The sequence below is a fragment of the Leishmania mexicana genome, chromosome 21 (assembly GCF_000234665.1).
Source record: "Leishmania mexicana MHOM/GT/2001/U1103 complete genome, chromosome 21".
NCBI classification, from domain to species: Eukaryota; Euglenozoa; class Kinetoplastea; order Trypanosomatida; family Trypanosomatidae; genus Leishmania; species Leishmania mexicana.
Genome location: NC_018325.1, coordinates 505,074 through 525,209, shown reverse-complemented (window position 1 = coordinate 525,209; position 20,136 = coordinate 505,074). Strand labels below are relative to the sequence as shown.

General features: G+C 61.7%; 7 protein-coding genes across 7 annotated transcripts in view; all 7 read left to right on the top strand.

Annotated features, from left to right (window-relative positions):
• The window catches only part of LMXM_21_1330 (conserved hypothetical protein), a gene marked incomplete at both ends in the record, with an annotated part of 4,710 nt that extends 2,786 nt beyond the window's left edge, over positions 1-1,924 (top strand). The window contains one exon of the mRNA XM_003875341.1: positions 2-1,924. Coding sequence (XP_003875390.1) covers positions 2-1,924 — 1,923 coding nt within the window. The remainder of the gene's footprint in view (position 1) is intronic.
• Positions 1,925-3,183: 1,259 nt separating this feature from the next.
• Positions 3,184-3,669, top strand: LMXM_21_1320 (conserved hypothetical protein; the record flags this gene model as incomplete). The annotated part of the gene is made up of 1 exon (XM_003875340.1): positions 3,184-3,669. One exon carries the CDS (start codon positions 3,184-3,186, stop codon positions 3,667-3,669), a length of 486 nt encoding a protein of 161 aa, XP_003875389.1.
• Positions 3,670-4,281: 612 nt separating this feature from the next.
• Positions 4,282-5,358, top strand: LMXM_21_1310 (conserved hypothetical protein; the record flags this gene model as incomplete). The annotated part of the gene is made up of 1 exon (XM_003875339.1): positions 4,282-5,358. The coding sequence occupies one exon, from the start codon at positions 4,282-4,284 to the stop codon at positions 5,356-5,358; it is 1,077 nt and encodes a 358-aa protein (XP_003875388.1).
• Positions 5,359-6,650: 1,292 nt separating this feature from the next.
• On the top strand, positions 6,651-8,402 carry LMXM_21_1300 (conserved hypothetical protein; the record flags this gene model as incomplete). Its single annotated transcript, XM_003875338.1, has 1 exon — positions 6,651-8,402. The coding sequence occupies one exon, from the start codon at positions 6,651-6,653 to the stop codon at positions 8,400-8,402; it is 1,752 nt and encodes a 583-aa protein (XP_003875387.1).
• Positions 8,403-11,104: 2,702 nt separating this feature from the next.
• LMXM_21_1295 (conserved hypothetical protein) lies at positions 11,105-11,926 on the top strand (the record flags this gene model as incomplete). Its single annotated transcript, XM_003875337.1, has 1 exon — positions 11,105-11,926. The coding sequence occupies one exon, from the start codon at positions 11,105-11,107 to the stop codon at positions 11,924-11,926; it is 822 nt and encodes a 273-aa protein (XP_003875386.1).
• Positions 11,927-14,828: 2,902 nt separating this feature from the next.
• LMXM_21_1290 (putative vesicule-associated membrane protein) lies at positions 14,829-15,605 on the top strand (the record flags this gene model as incomplete). The annotated part of the gene is made up of 1 exon (XM_003875336.1): positions 14,829-15,605. One exon carries the CDS (start codon positions 14,829-14,831, stop codon positions 15,603-15,605), a length of 777 nt encoding a protein of 258 aa, XP_003875385.1.
• Positions 15,606-17,779: 2,174 nt separating this feature from the next.
• LMXM_21_1280 (conserved hypothetical protein) lies at positions 17,780-19,171 on the top strand (the record flags this gene model as incomplete). Its single annotated transcript, XM_003875335.1, has 1 exon — positions 17,780-19,171. One exon carries the CDS (start codon positions 17,780-17,782, stop codon positions 19,169-19,171), a length of 1,392 nt encoding a protein of 463 aa, XP_003875384.1.
• Positions 19,172-20,136: the final 965 nt, after the last annotated feature.

Genomic DNA, 20,136 nt, shown 5'->3' with positions numbered 1-20,136 from the left:
GCTGCGCCGCGAGCTCGCCCAGTCCACGCAGGAGCTGGAGGGTAACCGAGAGCGGCACGAGCAAGCTGTGCGCGACTGCGAGACGGCGCTGCAGAAGGCGGAGAAAGCCTACAGTACCCACCACGCGGACGTCGAGGCGTTGGAGGCGCAGGTGGATGAAGCAGGCGGTGCGCGCTTCAAGACAGTGGCTGCGTCTCTCACGGCGCAGCAGGAGCGCGCCGACGCCGAGGAGGCGAGCCTGCGGGCGTGCCGCAGACAAGCGCAGAAACACCGAGCTACGCAGGAGCGCAAGGCCGCCGACATCGCCGACTACGAGCAGCAACTCAAGAAGCTCGAAGAAGAAGCGCAGGGCAACGTAGAGGAGCAGGTGAGGGCGTGCGTGGAGGTGTTGGAGGGGCTCGTGAGGGAGCTAAACGGTGCCGAAGCGCAGCTGGCGAAGGCTCAGACGGCCGCTGAGGACGCGCGCGCCGCCGTGCCCGTGGCCAATGGCGCTGCTCTGACTGCGCAAAAGAAGCTGGACGATGAGCAGCGCTATCGGCAGACGGAGGCTGCTAAGATCGCGGACGCGCTGCAGGAGCTGTCGAAGTTCCAGCAGAAGATCGAAGGCTGCGAGGAGAAGATCCGTGAGAACGTCGAGCTGTACGGCAAGGAAACGCTCGGGCAGGGCAATGCCGAAGATGAAGAGGACCAGAACACTCAGGTGGATGACGATGAAGAGGACGGCGACGAGGATGAGAGCGATGCAGTGCACGGCCGGAAGCGTGCTCGTGCGCGTCCTGGCCGCCGTCGCGATGAAGCTGCATCGCAAACGACGTCCGCTAGCGGCTCCTCTGGACTCGTGCCGCCGCCGCCCAAGCGAGCGCATGTGGAGCTGCGTCACATGACCTTCCGGCTCACTCCAGAGGAGCTGGATGGCTGCGACTATGACCGCTCGGTGCACCTCGCCAAAGCCCTTAGCGAGGAGACTAAGCGGCTGCACAGCGAGATCGACTTCCGCGCCGTTTCTCTGTGGCGTGAGCGCGATGTCGCCCATCGCGAAGCGAAGGCCATTTACGAGGCGAAGAAGCTTCTCTCCGACGAGGCAGAGCGCGAGCTGCAGACGCTGAAAGACACGCGCCGCCAGGCCTTCATACACACCTTTGAGCACATCCGACACCGACTCAAGGAGGTGTATCAGCTTCTCACGCACGGCGGCGACGCCGACATGGAGCTGGTCGATGTGAATGACCCGTTCGAGGGCATCACCTTTGTCGTGCGTCCACCGAAGAAGTCGTGGAAGCAAATCTCGAACCTGTCCGGCGGCGAGAAAACGCTGTCTAGCCTCGCCCTCATCTTCTCTCTGCACGACATCAAGCCCACGCCGATCTACGTGATGGACGAGATCGACGCGGCGCTCGACTTCCGCAACGTGTCGATTGTGGCAAACTACGTGCTGCGCCAGGCCCGCGGCGCGCAGTTCATCATCATCTCCCTCCGCAACAACATGTTCGAGGAGGCGCACCAGCTGGTCGGCGTGTGCAAGGTGAACGACACCACCTCCACGCTCGTGCTGATGCCGGGCAGCTTCCGGCGGCTAGTCGCCACACAACTCGCTGAGGCAGCATCGGAGCAGCGGCGGAAACGTAGTGAGCGTCGACACAGTCGCCACCAGCCCGGAGAAGCAGGGGCAGCAAAAAATGCTGACGACGGCGACGTGGATGGTGACGCACGCAGTCCGCGCACCTCCGTTGTCCATCAGTCGCACATGCCGTCTAGCGGGGCTCGTCCGACAGTGGGAGACGCGTCCCCCACGTCGGCCTCCACATGGCCCCACTCCTCTGGTAACAACGACGGCGCGCGTGACTCGCGCAAGAGTATTCGCTTTGCCGGCCTCAGCGGCGTCACAGCGGCGGCAGCGGACGATGATGCGTATTCGGTCTCATAGACGCGCGCCTGCCACCGCGACCGAAACTCCCTTCATCTCGCCCATGGGAGGGTAGCGGAGAGGTATGGCGCAGACGCGTGTGCGCACGTATAGATGTGCTTATATCTCTCGTTCTATATATATATACGTATGTATATCTATGGGTGTACCGCACGGGTGTCTGTCTGTGTGTCTGTGTGTGTGTGTGTTGTGCGTGCTTGTAGATCAACTTTCTTTCGTATGTGCTTTGACTGTTTCGTAACCGGGCACCCGTTTCCCTGCCTCGCACTCTGCTCCCTCCCTCCCTCCATCCGCCCGCTGCGCAGGTGGCGTCGACGCAGCTCCATGCAGGACCTGACCGCCAACATCCGTAGCGCTGAATAGCTCTGACCTCCCCGCGTTGCGGGCGCCGGGGCCTGCCATCACCAGGAGTGGCCCGGCATTGGGGAGGTTTAGGCAGGGGCTGCTGGGCTGCCTCCCTCACACACGCAGAGAGTCGGGAGGGGGGCGGTGGTACTGGGCCATGTCATACCACGCACTGGGCCGTGTGTGTGTGTGTGCTTCCCCCATCGTCATCAGAAATTCTTTTCCGGCCAAGAATACATGCAAAGCGTTTGCGGAACAGGCGAGGCCAGGTTTGCAACGAGAGCGCGGGCGTGAGACACGGATGTGACTGCCGGGCCTGTTTTTCCCTCTCTCCCTCCCCCTCCGTCACGCCGGCTCAAGAATAACCTGGCGAGCCGAAAGTGAAAGGCAAGGAGGAGGGCGCTCGACATGTCGATCTCGTGCAACGCTTCATGGAAGGGCACGACGTTACAGAAGGAGTCCTGCTTGCGACGGCGGTGGACTTTGGAGTGCGAAAGGAATCGGTGTCCGAAGGCGTGTAGGCGAGGGAGACGTGGGTGGTCACGACGGCTCCCCTCCCCTCCCCTCCCCTCTCTCTCTCGTATCCGTGCACGTCTCCTTCCTTACCCTACTACCACTACCACTACCACTACCACTACCACTACCACTACCCCTCCCGCTGCCCTCCCCCTTTCGCGTCATGGGTTACGCACATGCCTGCATGCACATGGTTCCCCATACGCCAGTGGCGCGTCTCTTTTCCCTCTGCCCAGCCGACTCGCTTCCGCGGAAGCGGTGAAGGAACTTGCCAGTGCGCTGTATAGGACGCGTACACCTACGATCGTCGTCGTCTTGATCGTGTGGAGGAAAGGGGTCAGCATCTGCTCGCGACGCATCACCCACGCCCTCCCTCCCTCGCCTCTATTTGGTGTGCGATGCACCTTCCCCGCTGCACCTTCCTGCGGCGGCAGCCCAGCTTTGGTGGCTGCCATGCACATCCGCGCTCTAGTGTGTCTTCGATGCCGCTGTTTGTGCTGGCCGTGATGTTGGCGATCTGCATGGCGGGATCGCCGTTTGCCGTCGCGCACGCCAAAGACTGCGTCACGCTTGGGCCAAATTCTATGATAGTATGGAAGTACGACGGCGGCAGCTTTCAGTGCGACGGCTGCATCGGCGCCAATGCTGTGGGAGTTAACAGCGGCACGGCTCGCCGTCGCTGGACGGAGTACGACAAGGACCGCAACATCCTGAACTCCTTCGTGGAGGAGCACCGCGAGGGCAATAAGCTGGTGCTGCATGACGAGAGCCGCGGCATGAGCATCCTACTGCGCTCCGACCTGAGTGGCATCCGCAGCGAGGGAGAGCAGAACTTCCGCCAGCTCTACAGCGGTGCCTTCATCTCCGTGGTGGACTGCACATAACCCCACGCAAGGCATCTGGGCTGCGGCAGCACCATGATGGCGACACCGCAACGACATTCATCGCCTGACTCGTACACGAGCCTGGCGGCATTGGTGCTCGGCAAGAGTACAGCGCGGAAGTGCCGGAGGGCAGGTGAGTGCGTCGGACCTTCTTACTCTGGGCGTGCATGCAAGTTAGGTGTCTGCCTTGCCGTTGGTGTGTACGTGTGTGTGTGCTCGTCTTGTCGCAACAAGTGTCTTTGTTTGAGCTGTCCTCATGTGATACTGGAAGAAGCGCGTCAGTGCCAAATCAACCGTTGATACCCACGGAAGAGAATGCCGCATGTTGGTCCCCCTCCCCTCCCCTCTTGCCTCCACTCCCCTGGACTGCCCCTGTTCTCCGTCTCTCTCCGGTGCGTGAGGATGACAGGGTGCACGGCCCTGCGTGCGTAGAAGCGCCGCCGTTACGGAGGAACTGAGTGATCGCATGGGGGGGGGGGCTCTCTTGAAGCTGCTGCTTCGCTTTTTTCGTCACTCTTTCCATCGCTACTCTGCCGCCTCACCCCCCCCCTCCACCCCCCACTCGACGCGTGTACACACACACACACGAAACTGCGGCGGACGTGCGAAGGTATGCGCTGCGTCCGCGTTCTGCGACATGGGAAGCTGGCGTACCCGGTAGGCGCCGGGCGACTCGCCCTCGGCACGGAGCTGCTACCACTGCTTCCCTCCAACGACATCTTCTACGACCCGCCAAAGCTGCGCTACCGGCTCGACCAGGATGGCTACCTCTACTTCAAGAACACTGTGCCGCGCGATGTGGTGAACGCCGCGCTTGACGACCTGGCGACTCAGATGCGCGAGTGCGGGCTTACCCTTGACGAGGACCGCGCGCGGCAGGCGGAGCTGAATGGCTTCGCGATGGGTGTGCCGTACCCGTCCACCAGCGGCGGTGAGCTGCCACTGCCGAATATCCACCACACCGACACAATTCGCAACGCAGTGAGTGGCACGAGTGTGATGGCGACGGTGCGCCAAGTCTTTGGGGGCTCTGTAAAGGCAACGACGCTACAGACACTGCACCTTGGCGCCCCAGGCGAGTCCTTTGGCTTTCGTATGCCGAGCGTTTTTCTGAACCGCGGCACGAAACTCGCCCTCGTGGCCATAGTGCCTCTGCACGAAACCCCGCTCCATATGGGTACACCGCTGTTGGTGCGCAGCAGCAACAGCCACGACACGTACGCGCAGCTGCGCAAAACGTACGGACAGTGGGAGGTGGAGAGCGACTCGATCCGCGGGGATGGCTGCTACACCGAGAACCCGGCTGAGCTTTCGCCGCTTGGCAAGCTGCCAGGCACGGATGAGACGACCGGGGCCTCCATCATTGTTGACGTCAACCCGTTCGTGTCCTCCGCCTTGGAGGCTGGGGACCTGCTGCTGACTACCGTGTACACGATGCAGTCCTTCTTAACCAACCAGACGAACTGCTGGCGCCTCATGGCAGAAGCTGTCTGGTGCATGGACGGTGACGACATCGGACTAGACCCGCGCTACATGGGTAGCACCGCGCCTGGTCTTGCGGCATGGGCAGAGCGCCGTGACGACCCGACCGTGTACCCGAAGAGCTTGATGGAGGCCAAGAAGGAGTGGGGTCTAGTACCCGACTTGGCGGCGGTCACAATGGACGAGACGAAGACGTCTTCCGCCTGAGTTGACGGCTTTCCTCTTCCTGTCGTTTCTCCGTCTGTACGTGTGTGTGTGTGTGCGTGTGTGATAGGGGAGCCTCTCTGTGGCCCCCTGTCGAGTGGCGCTGTCTAACTTTAACTCCCGAGCAGCGCACCGGTCTCTCTCACTCTCTGCATGACTTGCCGGCAGCTGGGATAGGTAAGGTGGGCGAGGAGGGGGGCTCCTGTTCTGCCACTCTCCCCCCTCCCCCTGGCCTTCCGCTGTATCTCTCTCACTTACACACACACACACACGGACTCTTAACCGGCTTAGGCACAACACAGCAGCCACAACACGAACGAATAATAATAATAACGCAGTGGGTTCATCGGTTCGCGTCCCTCTTACCTGCTGCCGAGGTAAACGCGGCCTTGCATGCATCCCCTCCCCATCCCCTCGCGTGCTCCTGTGCGAGCGTATGTGTGTGCGTGTGTGTCTGTGCGGAGGGTGCTTGGAAATGCGTGATTGCCTGCGTCGTGGCACCTTCCGCTCCCTCCTCCGCATCATGGCCTTCGCTTGCTGTAGCGCAGGCACGTTCAAGCCGGCTTGAACGTGCCTGTGAGCTGCGTCCACTTCCCCTCTTTTCCGCCACCCTGCCGCCCGCGCTCGCCGGCCACGCCTCTCACACACCTCTCACACACCACACACACCTCCACCACTCCTTCCTGCTCCGCTCCTCTTTTCTTTTCTTGGGTCTCCCCATCTCCTCACCTCCGGCGCAGTTGCGTAGCCTCCGACAGCTAAGCCCTGCATCGTGGCGGCCAATTTCGCTGCCGCGCCTGTGCTGCCGTGGTGGTCTCTTGCTTGTCCCCCTGTTCTTGAGCTGGAGACACACACCCGCGCCCACTCAAGTGCGGCAGTGTTTCCAGCCCACCCCCAACCCACCCATCTCTTCAATTCCTTTCCCCGTATCTCTGCCCCCGCGCCCCCCCCCGGTGTGTATCGCCCTTCGTAATCATCTTTGCGCGTACCTGTCACTCGCTCTCACGATGCTGCGCCGCAGTACATCAGTGCCGGAGCTTCAGCTTTGTCTGCTCGCCACGGCGTCACCGCATTCCTCGAGATGCACCGCCGTCTCCGTCGCACTCCTCGCCACTCGCCGCGCCTTCTTTGGCAATTTCGGCAAGCAGTGGGGCAGCGCGGGCGGCATCGGTGCCTCCTCCGCGACGACGACTAGTTGCAGCGCAAGCAGTGCGAACAGCAGCTCCAGTGAGAACCCGAGCGGTGGCGTGCCGCCCGGCTTTCCTCCCGGGTTTGACCTGCAAAAGTTTCAGACCATGCAGCAGCTCTTCAACAGCCAACCGAAAGAGAAGCAAGAGCAGATGATGAAGCAGGCGATGGAGATGCAGAAAATGATGAGCAAGATCCCCGGCTTCGGCAAGCTGACGCAGAACAACACCAAGGTGCTAGAGCAGCTCATAAAGATGCAGCAGCGGGCACCGCCGCCGTCCTCTCCCTCCTCCACCACGGCCTCGGCAAATCCTGCAGCGGCCAGCGCGCCCTCCACGGGCGCTGGAGCGTCTGCGGCGTCGTCTCCCCGACGGGACCTTTTTAGTAACGCAGCCGCGTCTGGCTCCAAGCGCTTGAACGGGAGCGGTGGGAGCGGCGGTCCCTCGCTGGACGAGCTGCGGAAGGTGAACCTCGGCCCAGAGATTGAGGCCCTCTTTCAAGAGCTCCGCACCATCCGCAGCCGCAAGAACGAGTACCGTGACAAGTACTACCAAGTCCAGTCCACGCTGGAGGGACTGCAGCGGGAACACAAGGATCTGACTACGCGTGAGGCGAGCCTACGGAGCAAGCTAGCCAAGGTGGAGCAGGAGGTGATGCTGCTCACCTCCGAGAACATGGAGCTGCGAGACAGCAGCAAGAACGTAAGGCAGTTGGCACAGTCCAACATGCAGCTCAAGGCGGAGGTGGAGCAGCTGAAGACGGCTGCGCAGTCAAGCACCGCTCCGGGCACGACCACGTACGCTGCTCTGCAGCAGCAGCTGCACGAGCGCGAGGATGCACTGCGTTCCCTGCAGCGAAAGCTGGACCGCATGCGTCGCCGAGATCCGCTGCTGCAGTTCTCGCTTGCCTGCAGCAACGTTAGCCGACTTTGTGCTAGCGCCAAGGGAGAGGACGTGGGTAGCACCGGTGCCGCCGCGGCAGCAAGTGAAGCGAGTCAGGAGGCAGCCGAGAAAGCTTTTGCAGAGCTGCAGATCAAGTACCAGGAGCGCCAGCAGGCCGCCTGGGAGGCGGCGGCGCACGATCACGCCGCGGCCGCGGCCGCATACGTGGCGGTGGTGCGACGCTACGTAATGAGCAATGTGCCTCACTCGAACTACGATGCAGTCGTCACATTCACAGGCGATGCGGCGGCGCTGCGCACGTATTTCTCCAACGTTGGCTTCGAGGTGAAGATGGTGGTGGGCGAGCGCGGTCGGGCGTACGTGACAGCGGCATCAGACGCCCTGCCCCTTTCCAGCGCACCGGGGCCGTTCGGCTACGCATTTGCGGTGAGCCTCGCCAGAGGGATGGCTCGGGCGGAAAGCCGTAGCACCGGCGCCATGACTCCCGCGCCTGCATTCACGGTGACGAGCGCGCACCCGTTCGTCTCTGCAGCCCTGGTGCGGAACGCGAAGCGGTGCAGCGTTGCTTACGAGACGGCGCGCGCCAGCGGCCCAGGTGGGCAAGCCACAAACGTCACAGAAACGCAGGTTTACGCGAAGCTGGTGATCGATGGAGCCCCGGCGTACACGGCGGAGGCGCAGGATTCGCGCAGCGCGCTCAGCAACAAGGAGGCCGCCCTTGACAAGCTTCAGCAGCAGCGCCGCCTGCAGTTCAACGATACACTGGCAAGGCAGGAGAAGACCGAGCTCGTGCAGGCGCAGTTAGTGGCCAAGATGCAGGACCAGGGCGGCTTTGCCTTGGAGGAGAACATACATGTCCTGGTGCAGGAGGCAGCCACAGCGAAGCTGGTGACTGCAGGGGATGCCGCGCTCGTTGAGATGCTGCAGCAGCTCGGTATCTTGGCCGCCGCGGCGTAGAGGACGATGTCACCAGTGAGGATTAGGGAAACGGAGGCGAGCGGAGTGTTTGCGCCCTCGCCAGCGTCGCCCCCACGCTCGGACACCTCCTCTCTAAGCCTGCGTGCGTGCGTCTGTGCCTGTGTGTGTGTGTGTGTGTGTGTGTGTTAAGGAGTTCGTGTCCGTCTGTTTCGGTAACGAAGACCAAAATCAGCTGCGCGGAGGAGAAGGAGAGAGCGGCAGGTCGTGTGCGCCGTTCCGCTGCCCACCCACCCCACCAACAAACGAATCCCCCACCCACGCCCACCCTCCTCCCACCCCTCTCTCTGCTGTGTCGTACGCATCACGCGCAGAGGTGCCATGGCCGCATGGCGGTGGTGTGCACGCTCTTTTTTTTTCTTACATAGATGTACATCAACGCAGATATAGATTGAAAGGCGTGACTCCACGTGATCTGCGGTCGTGGTGGGCACTGTCCTGCATTCTGTAGTGGCGACGGACGTCGTCTGTGTACCGCACACGCACACGCCACCACACCTGCGAGGGCTCACGCGCGCGCAGGTGCCGGTGAAGGAGACGCTGCTCTTCTTTTGTTTTTCGTCTGTTGTATGTCGTGGACGATGTCTGCAGGAGGGATGGCTCTGGCGCGGGGCACCTCCCTCGACGAGGATACCCCGCTGCATCCACGTACGTCTGTGGACACCAGCGTCGCATACGGCGCCTCCCACCCATCCCGGCTCGTGTCCTACCCAAGTTGTGCGATGACTTCAAACACAAAGGACATCTTTAGCTAACACGGCAGAAAGTGGGGACGACGGGCACTGTTGAGCGTCAAGTATCGCGAGGCAGACGTATGCAAGGAGTGCAGCAGGGTCTCCACAGCCTGCCCCCCCCCCACTCTCACTCCCCCCACCCGCCGAACACTCGTGGACTCGGAGCATGCAGCAGCAGAAGTACGAGTCACGACGCGATTGCCGATACGTGACTGTCTCCAGCACACACGATGACACAAGTGTATGCAGACGGCCTGCGCTGTATGTGGTCTTCTTCCCGACGAATTTACAGTCCCGGATGATGACGAGAGGGGAAGCAGACACAGACACACACACACACACGGCCCAGTGCGTGGTATGACAGGGCCCAGTACCAGCGCACCCCTCCCGACCTGACTCTCTGCGTGTGTGAGGGAGGCAGCCCGGTGCCCGCAACGCAGGGAAGTTAGAGCGACCGGCGACATTGCACACGCCTGTGCCGTCCATGTGCTAGGCAGAGTGCCACGGCTACTCAAAAGGCATCCCCCCCCCCCGGTCTTCACGCTGCCTCCTGCTGTGGGGCGCCTGAGTGCCGCCCTGAGGGGTTATGCACCAGTGGTGGCGCCACCTGCACAGCGGGCGGATGGGGGGAGGGAGCAGAGTGTGAAGCAGGGGTCGTGCTCTCAGGGGACTGCGTCGGCGCCTTGCTGGGGAGCCGTGTGCCGACGACTCAACGCGCACGTACGCCATCGCGCTTCCATCATCATCAGTGCTGCGCCCATCTTCTGTGGCCTGTGCGTCTGTTCGGGCCAGCTACCGCTGCGGCGCACGATGGCTGTTGCCCTTGTTGAGCCTCTGCCCTCACCACAGGTCGTGCTGTTGGGTTGATCGCGGACAGGGCAAGAGGTGGACGGGCAGTCGAGTTGCAGCCACACCGCTGCGGCGCCCCCCCCCCTCCCTCCCTCTCCCCCTGCACGAATCGCTCAGGGACGAGCACGTGCGTAGGCGGTAAGAAGGACATCAATCCAGGCAAGCAAGCGTTGGAAAACAGGAAGCGCAGCAGCAGACACGACCTGGCTGTTGTACAAGGGAGTACAGCTAAGGTGCGCGCGTCCGCGCCGTGTTCGTTGGTTTCCTTATTCCCTCACTACGGCTGAGTGCTGCGACTTCTCAGTCGCTCGCATCCCCCTCCCTCCCCCAAACGCCGTCCCGCCATTCTTCCATGCAACGAACAGGTCGAGGACACGTCGCGCGAACCTACTGCTTCATCGAGCATCGTTGCTACGAGCCCTGGAGCGCAGCCCCCCCCCCTTGTTTTTGCTTTCGGCACTTTTCTAATGTCCTGCACACGGGATTCAGGTCTGTGCTGTGTATTCCTGCACGCCGTGTTCTCTGCTTCCCTTGCTAAACTCCGCCGAAACAGGCGTCGCCGTCGTCGTTGTCGTGAAAGACACAAGCGTGAACAGATCGCTACCCCCTCAGCAAAGCTTGCCGGCGTGGGCACACACGTGAAAAAAAGGCGCGTGTCGTGTGTGTGACGGTGTTGTGGGCCTGTCCTTTCTGCAGTCTCGTGCATCCATCGTGCACCGTGTTTGGTACACCTCCCTTCAACGAATTCATTCGTTTCGACGTTTTTTCCCCCGGAGGGAGTGAGCTGCTTCGCCAACTGGATGAAGCTCTTCTTCGGCACGTCTCTGCCTGCCTGTCGCATCACCCGTCTTCCTCTTACTTCGTCCTCCCTCTCGTGCACTCGCACACACCAGCGAACATACGTAGACAGTCATTGTGTCTCTTGTCAACGCACGCGCAGCCCGCCCTTCTGGTGTGTGATCTTTGTCTATATTTTTTTTATTACTCTGTGGGCGCCTGTGCACGCGTCTTCTCCGCACACACACACACACACAACGCACACAACCCTCCCCTCACCTCCACCACAGTCTTCCACGCCTTCATCTATACCTTGTGCACATAATGTTTCCATCCGGCTTCCCGTCCTCCGCTGCCAGTAACGGCAATAATGCTGCGGACGCGGCAACCCCGCACATGCACGTACACACCGTCGTCATCAACGTCGGCGACGCAGACGGCACTGCGGTAGGTGGCAATGCAGGCGTGACGGATGTCTTCTCCGGTGTTCCAGCGGCGGTGTCCGCCGTCATGGCCGCAGCGATGGATCTCTCTGACCTGCCAGGACTGGTGGACCTGCTCAGTGACACCACCCCTGTCAACACCGCTGCACGCGAGTGGCACGCACAGAGCTGTCCTCCCTTTTCGCCAGAGGAGGTAATTTCTACCTTTGACGTTGTGCAGCCGCCCCTATCCTCTCCAGTAACTGCCGCCGCCTCCACCAGCCGTGGTGAGACTGACGACGCGGATACCTCTGTGAGCCCATCCCCGCCTGCGCCAGACGTGAAGGAGTGCGCCATCTGCCTGGAGCCACTGTTTCGGCCGTCAGTGGTGCGCGCTGCACCCGAAAGCGTGCCAAACTCAGCCACGTCACCTTCCGAGCTATCCACCGCTGACCGCAAGAAGCCGGCGACGGCATTCCACTCGCCTCCATTACCATCACAAGCATCCTCCCTGCTGCCTTCTGTGCCCTCCTCGGATGCTGCAGCTTCTTCCGATGCAACCCGGCCACTGGCACACGTCGACACAACCGAGGCAGCGAAGGACGCGAAAACAGTGCGTGAGGTGTACTGCGGCCATCGCTTTCACGAGCCATGCATTCTCCGCTGGATCACTCTGGGTCACTACTCATGCCCGCTGTGTCGATCTCCCTTCGTGTTTGAGTGAATGCGTGTGCAACGGGTCGTGTCCTGTCTATCCTCTATGCATCTCCGCATCCCCTGATGATGCCAGTCACCTCGATGGGTGGTATCACACGGTTCAGTACCACCGCTTCCCCTCCCCCCGTGAAGGCGCTTGTGCGGCCTGTCACGTGAACTGGCTAGTCCGTTCCTCGGCGCGCCGCGGAGGCGCGACTGGTTTCCCGCGTATGTGTGCGATCTCCCCACCCCCACCCCCAAGCTGGTTCGCGTCACCGCTCCCTCTCCTCTCTCGCTCGACGACATGCGGTGTGGTGAAGGCCTGCAACGCTTTCCGCTGCGGTGCCGCGTTTCGATCCGACGTGGGAAACGCCACGCTCGCCAATGCGAGCCACAGCGAGCGGGAAAGAATTGCATCGCATCGAAAAGCATCTGAAGCCAAGGATCGCAATGTCGCGGACGACGCACGCACCCCTCCGACGTGCCCTACAAGAGATGAGCAAGCCCCATGTCGTGCATCCTCATCAGCATTGCTTCGCCTCGTCCCGCATCGAATATGTAGTTCTATATACATATGTAATGTGACGCCACTGCATCCTTGCGTACTCGCGTCCACCAGTGCCACCACGACCCTCTCTCTCGAGCGCCGCTCTCGATGAGTACTGCACACGTTGCGTAAGTGGCTTCGTACCAGTTGAAGGCGAGAGGGGTGAGGGGTGCTCGTGTTGCCCGCTGCGCCTTCTCCGTCCTCTCTTGCTGCCGTTTTCAGGTTCGTGTGTGTTCGAGTCCAGGCGCGTGCAGCGCCTACACGGGAGCCGTCTTTTCTTTTATCTGTTGTTGTTGCCTCATGAAATCCCCCCACCCCACCCCACCCTGCGTGGCGCGCGCACAGGTATACGCGCTTGTTGCCCTCTGTGGTCGCACTTGTTGAGCTCTCAGCGTGTTTTCCGCCATTCTGCCGTGCTCTCTGTTGTTTACGTCGTTGGTCGAGCATGCCAACGCTCTCCAGCCCCCTCGCTGAGGACACCCCCAAATCCGTGTTCCTTTTCCAGTGGAGCAGTCGACCGTTTCTTCCGATGCCAGGGCTGTGCCGGTGTTGTCGCCATGTCAAGGTAGAAGGGACCACCATGACCGCCGGTGCTTGCCTCTGAAAGAATCGTTGCCTCCATCAAGACAGCTGACGCGTGCGGCAACAACAAGGCCGCAGCTGGCACTCACCCTTGCAAAGTGGATGCAGGCCCCCGCTTCATCTGGAACGCAGCACAACCCGCGCTGACCGCGATGACAACGTCAGAAAGCGCACCATGGCGTTTTAGTATTCTCCGTGGCAGTTCATGGTTAGACTCATCTCACATCTGCTGGCTTTACCGGCTGTGGCTGCGCCAGTGTGTGGAGGGGGAGGGGGCTCGAGGGCAGTAGCGCCACCAGAAATGGGACTGAACGATACATGGACACGTGGAATGTGTGCGAGTACGCCAGCGAGAGAGAGAGCGAGAGCGAGGCGCTGGACAAGGGGCGACCAGAAATCAAGGAGCAAACGTTTTGTTTCGCCTTCGCCCCCGCCCTTGACCGAGAGGAAAAGCAACACACGAACGCGGCGATGAAGTTCGGCGTCTTGGTCGCTCTCTTCTCGCTCCTTCACCCCCGCTTTCTCGCGTGTAGGCGCGACCGCGCGGATCTTTGGGCCGGCCGTGTTCCCACCGTGCGGGTACACTTGTCTCCCATCATGGGACGACTCTTGTTGCTGTCGAGGCTGGACAGCGGTGGAGGTAAATGCGGGGACGTGGTGAGTCCCAAAGAAGGCCAGGGGAGGAGGAGGGCGCGGTGTTGAGGCGCGAGGACGGCTGGAGTGCAGTCCATGTGCCCTTGCCCTCTTCGTCTCGCTTTCTTTTGTATTGTTCCGTATCTGCTGGAGTGCCTGCATGTGGTGTACGTGCGCGTGTGCCGGAATGGACGGTTTGCAGTGCATCCACGCAGGCACGCTTGCCGCACATCCCACGACGACAAGAACACCAGCGGAGACTTACGAGTTCCCAGGCTGTGTCAGTCAAGCACTGATACACACCAGAAAGCGGAGGCCTTTTGTGAAGCGGTGCACGCGACACGCAACTCTCTGGACAGTGAAGTCCATCATAGCCGTCACTACGATGACGACGCCGATGAGAGAGAAATAGAGATGATGTTGTGGGGGGATTGGTGATGAAGGTGTTGGCTGTGGATACCGCTGTTGGGGGGAGAGCCTTTGCCTTCCGTCTCCCTCTAACCCCCACCCCTCAAAAAAAAATTGGCACCGGATGGTGCTGCGCCGTCTTCTCGACTCCCCTCCCCCCCGTCCCTCCGTCCCTCTTGTGGAGAACAACGCGGTCAAAGGACGCGCCTATGGCGCGGGAAGTCGCCCACATCGGCGCCACTTTTTTTTTGCTGTGAGGTCGACGTCCGCAGGGTTTCTCGGGACGTGAGCACGCGCACCCGTAGCGACTTGTTTGCCGTGATGGGCCCCCGCATAATGAACATCATCACTTCCGATGTCGTTGCTCGCGGCTTCCCACGCACGCGCTGTCTTCCGCGATCCTCGTCATCTCGCTATCTTTCCTCTCTGCTCTGCGTTTTCGGCTCCTCGTCGCGTTTCACCTTCTCGGGCACGCGTCTGGCACACCCGCGCACACTCACCTGCGCTCACGTGTGTGTGTGTTGTCCACGCACCATGACGTTTGCGCGCTCAGCCTCATTCACGCCACGCTCTTTGCGTTCCGCGGCCAACCCTTTTCTCTCGTGATTGGATCTGAAGCGCTTCCTCGCCCCCCCCCCTCCCTACCGACTCCGCAGCCCTCCTGCTTTCTCCTTCCAGCCCCCTCCCCCTCCCCCCACCTCAGGCCTGCACATCTCATTTCGCCCTTTTTCTCTGGACTTGTTCCTCGTGCGTCACCACCATGACTAGCAACGTGAACGAGGAGTTCCACGCGCTCTACGGAGCCGTCGTGGTACGCCTGGTGGATCGCGTGATGCTCTGCAAGACGCCTAGCGCGCCCACGAACGGCTTCACGATTCCAGGCACCGCATGGGCAGACCTCGTCAGCCGCTGCAGTGCTCCGCACTTCCGCACCTCTGCATTCTTCAACGTGACAGCCGACAAAGACCCGAACCAGGAGGTGACCTTGTCCTACCACCTCATGACGGATGACGTGTTTGGTTACGGCATTATCGGTGCCAAGGCAGTCAGCCGCCGAGACGGGCACGCCGCGCTGGACGAGCTGGCGGCTCTCTTCAAGAAGATGTTTGTCGAGCCTCCGTCGACGCTGAATCCAAAGCTGGCGGACGTTTTTGTGCGTCCGGCGCGTGACCTACTGATGAAGCACAGCAGCGGCGCCGCTGCGGGCTCGGCGGAGAACAAGGTGACGAAGGTGAAGCTAGTCGTCGATGAAGTAAAGAACATGGCGCTGGACAACGTCGAGCGTGTTATCCAGCGTGGACAGCGCATCGACGACATTGTGCAGGCCACTGATGATCTGCAGTTTCAGGCAGAGGGCTTCCAGCGCAGCAGCCGTGATCTGCGCAACCAGATGTGGTGGAGCTCGATGAAGGGGCGCATTATGCTGGCCGGCGCCGTGGGCTTCATGCTCCTATTGGTCTACTTCACGTTCTTTGCTGGAAACGGCAGGAAGAGGGAGTCGGTGACGACGCAGGCTCCGAACTCGGCACCGAAGTAGCCGGTGAAACGGTCGCCTTTCCTTGCTTCGCTGTTTGCCAGGTAGCGAAGGGCAGAAGGAATGGGGAAAAGGAGGCGACGGAACGCATGTACGTGCGGAAGTCGAAAAGTGGGCGACTGGGCCCTCCCCCCTCCTTTCCCCCCGACATACACGAGGGACTGCTTTGCGGCGAGAGGGAGGGGGGACACGGTGAGGCACAGCAGTAGCCGGGCCTGCTTGCGAATGTACCGCCTTTCACGACTGTCACGCTCTCGTTTTCTCTCTGCCTGTCTGTGCGTGTGCGTGTGTTTGGTGCTCTGCCCCCCCCGCCACTCTCCCCCATCAACTCTACGCCGCATATGATGTCGTCCCCTTCGCCTTGGCCCTATTAGCCTCTCTGCATGACTGCCTGCGGGGCTCTTCTACTCGGGGCTCGCGTGCTTTGCGGCCTTCTGCTGCTGCGCCTCCCTTTTCTCACTCTCTCTCTTGTATGGTGTGCGTCATGCACGTCTGCCCCTCCTCCTCCCTCCCCTCCCCCCTCCGCATCTCTACGTTGTCGATCCGGTGCATGCCCAGTGACTGCAGCTCTCTTACTCCTCTTCGTGATGTTGATCCCTTTGTTTGGTGACCTGTGTTGCACGTGCTGTCTCGCCTCTTGCTCCTCCTCCCACACAACCTACACAACCTACACAACACCAACACTAGTCACTAGCCCCGGCCATTTCTCGTGGCTGCTTCCGCTGCGTCCTTTACGTGTTCGGAAGTCCTGCGCGTGTCTGTTGGTCACCGAATGCTAAGTCCCGTCTCCCGTCTCTGTCTCGGCCCCCGCCCCCTCCTCCTCCTGTCTTGCTCAGCCTTATGCTTCTTCCAGTTATCCTCATGTTGCGTTCCTTGAACATCGAGGCGGGGGTGGACGGGGGGGAGACTGAGGTTCTCGTGTCGCCGGCTCTCTGCCTCCCCCCTCCTCCCTCCCTCTCTCTCTTGTCAACTGGACAGGCGACGGAGACTAATGGAAAACAAAACGGCAACGCACTTGGGGAGAGGCGGTCCTACACGCTGGCGAGAGCGAAGATTCTGGCCTCTTCACGCCTTCCTCTGTCAGCTGCTGAGTTAGTCGTCGCGGTGCATCTCGCGGAGGAGGGGAGAGAGAGGAGGGAGCGACGCTGTTGCCATCCTCGCGCGCTATGATCTCTCGGACGAAACAGAGCGCAGCTCCCTGTTGCGTGGCTGCTGCCACGGCACCCTACATGGTTCAAGCTCGCCCTGCCCCCGCCTGTCTTCTTACTCTTTCTCTTGTTACCGCTCTTCCTCTTCCTCTGTGTCTGGGCGTATGCACGTGCGGCCGAGTGCGTCACGTGCATGGAACTGGGCAGATCGTCGAGGTGCCCACCCCCGTTGTCGGAGAACGAGAAGCTCTCCACTACTGTGGCGCTTGTGCAGAGGGGAGTCTCGCCAGCCTCGTCTTGCAGGGTGGTCCTCCCTCCTTTTGTATTTAGCGTGTGTCTGTGTGTGTGTGTATGTGTGCTGCCTTGTATGGTGCCGTGTACTCACTCCGCTAGTCCATGGCCGCCGCCCCCGCTGCTCCCGATTCACAACCCTCCATCCATATACTCGGGCGCCACTGCCTCTCCTTTCTCTCCACCGCAGTCGCACGGGCTTCTTCGTCCTCGGCGGTGATGTTTGTGCCGATGTCTCACGCGTCCTCTTCGTACAATCCGCCGAGTGGCCCGTCACCGCCGCCACCGAGACGCAACGTAGCGGCTGGGCGTCGACTTGCCCCTCTCCCACCGTCGCTGCGCACAGGCCCGCACCATCAGGTGAGCTCCACGCGGCCTGCGCGACACCCATCACCATCCTCCTCGTCTTCCTCGAGCTTCAGCACCGCAGCAGGCGCTCGCAGTAGCAGCAAGCAGCGCCAGGATGGCCAGTGCCGCCTACCGTCTGTGTCGCAGGTGGGCCACCCGACACCACACCGCGCGCCATCCGCGTCGCCGAAGAGAGCTATCACAGCAGCTTCGGTACGGCGGCTGTTTGCGGGGACGGCACCAGCTAGCCGAGGCAGCGCATCAGGGAGCAGTGCTGGTGAGGTCATGCCAGACTACAATAGAGAGGCGCGGCCCTTGTCGGGGGAGCCACGGCGCACCCCCGGTCTCGCTGCAACAAGGAGCCCCACACCGCAGCGCAGAGGGGGCGCCATGGACGTGGCGTCGAAGCCCTCTGCTGTGGCGTCCTCCACAGTCCCGCAAGGCCGCCCAAAGCCACGTGCGCTTGCATTACAGCGCAGCGGTGGCGGCATACTAGGCAACCGCCCCACACACCGTAGCGAATCTCGCGTTTTCGGGACGGCTGCCATACATAGGGCCCTGTCACGGCAACCCGCCCAGCCGGAGCGCAATGGACAGCGACACACGTCGTCCGACACATCTCTGAGCATCGCGGCAAATGATGCCGCCGCTGCGTGCTCAGCGCCAGCACTACCGGGCGCCGGCTGCCCGTCGTCATCGGCGCAGCAGGAGGAGCAGCCGCAGAATGGAGCTAGCATTGATCTTCCGTATGTTCTGCATGACATGGACGAGCTCTTCTTCACCGACATGCAGAACTGGAGAACTGAGGAAGAGCTCCCGGGCTTGGTCTGGTCGTTGCTCGAGGGCGTGTCGCTGGAGGCACCCTACACCAGCCATCTGTGGGCGCAAGCCTACGTAAGCCCTGCTGACCTCTTGCCAGCGCCGAAGGCGAAAGCATCTGCGCTGCCCGATATGTTTGTGCACCTCGAGAGCCAGCAGCGCACCAATGGCTTCTACGCGTGCGTGCGGTGCGGAACACCGATCTGCGAGCCATCTCACCAAGTGATGCCGGCATCTTTCTCTCTTCGCGGCATAGCAGTGTTCGATGCCCTGCACATGAACGGCGTGGAGCTCCGCGTGTGCACGCCAACCGTGAAAAGCGGAGCGCCGACGCAGTCGCGTGGGCGGCGCTCTTCGTCACCGAGCTTCCCAGCCGCCAAATCGAACGGCAGAGTGGAGGCCGCTCCGGAGCTCGATGTGGCCGCGGGCGGGTTGCGCTTCCTCGTGCATTGCCGCCACTGCAATGGGTGCCTGGGTGTGATGCGGCTTGGTGAGGCGACGCGTGCCCCCTCTGCAGACGCGTCCAGGCCCAGAGTCGTGGCAACAACACCCGCCGCCGCACCTGCCACGGCGCTCTTCTGTGCGAACAGCGTGTGCCTCGAGTACATGCCCTACCGCACGCGTGCCCGGCTTGATCAGTCGATAATGAATAGCACGGGTGGCGATTCAGAAGCAGGCAGTAGCGGCCGCGGGGGTGGCGCGGCAAGCATGTTTGGCCGCGCCTCTGCGGCGGAGCACGCCCAGTCCGGGGTTACACTGCGGTCTCTACTTGGTCCGCAGCACGGGGCGGCGGCGTGGGGCTTCGAGGGAGCCATCGATGTCGACTATCGGGAGAAGCAGGGGGTCATCAGCAACGCTGGCGGCGCCGCCGGCCTCGACGCGTCGTTCGACGCCTTGCTGGAGGGTCTCAACCTGTGCGGTGATCTAACACCGATGTCCAGCAGTGTTTGCTCAGACGGCTAACAAGCAGGCCAGGAAGGCAGACAGCGAGCTGGAGCATGGCTTGCAGTCCCGCACCCTTTTTGCAGGCCACGTTTTGCCCCATTGCCGCACACGTGCCATTCTTCGATGCACCGTTTGACTCCCCCCCCCTGTCGCGTGGTGGACGTCTTGTTGGAATTGTGGCGAACGGCGATGGCTGTGGTGGCTGGTGGCGATGACGGTGCACGGAAAATCGATAGACCCGATGTACATGGAGCGCAAACTGCGGTGTCTCGTGAGCGGGCTCATTGCCACCCACCCACCCCGCCGCACCTTGTCTTGTATAGGGCATGCGCCACGCGCGACCCTCACACACGTCGAGGGAGAGAGAGACGATACCCATTCGCATGTGCGTCCGTGAGCGGTATTCTTTTCTTCTTCTGCTTTCGCCTTGGCTGTGTGTGCTCTGCATCGCTGGCCGTGGCGCCTACCAAGCTACACGCGCGTGAGCATCTGCGATTCCGTTTTGCGTTGCGCGATCATCAGCAGGCGCGCGCGCTCCCCCCTCCCCCTTCTCTCTCTCGTCCGCTCGTTGTTGGGTGTGTCGTCTGCGTCTACTGTCACACAAACTGGGCGGTGGTCTCGGAGGCTGCCGAGGAGGGGGAGGAGTGTCGCAGCGGAAAGAAGCGCATCCTTCGACAGCGGCTTGCGGTGTGTGTGTGTGTGTGTGTGTGTGTCCCTCCCCCCTTGTCCTCCCACCCTCTCACTGTGGTGAAGCTACCCGAGCTCCCTTGCTGACGTGCGTGTGTCGTAGCGCTGTCCTGCCCGCCACCTTTCCCATCTCGTCCACACCCTTCCTGCTGCGGTGTTCATGGGAGGGATCCGCAGTCGGCGCCATCGTCACCCTGCATCGCTTCCCCTCCCTCTCCCCCCTTGCTCCCCTTTGGCGTTGTACACGTCGTATGGCGCAACCCTCCCTCCCTCTCTCCCCTGTGCCACCGCGGAAT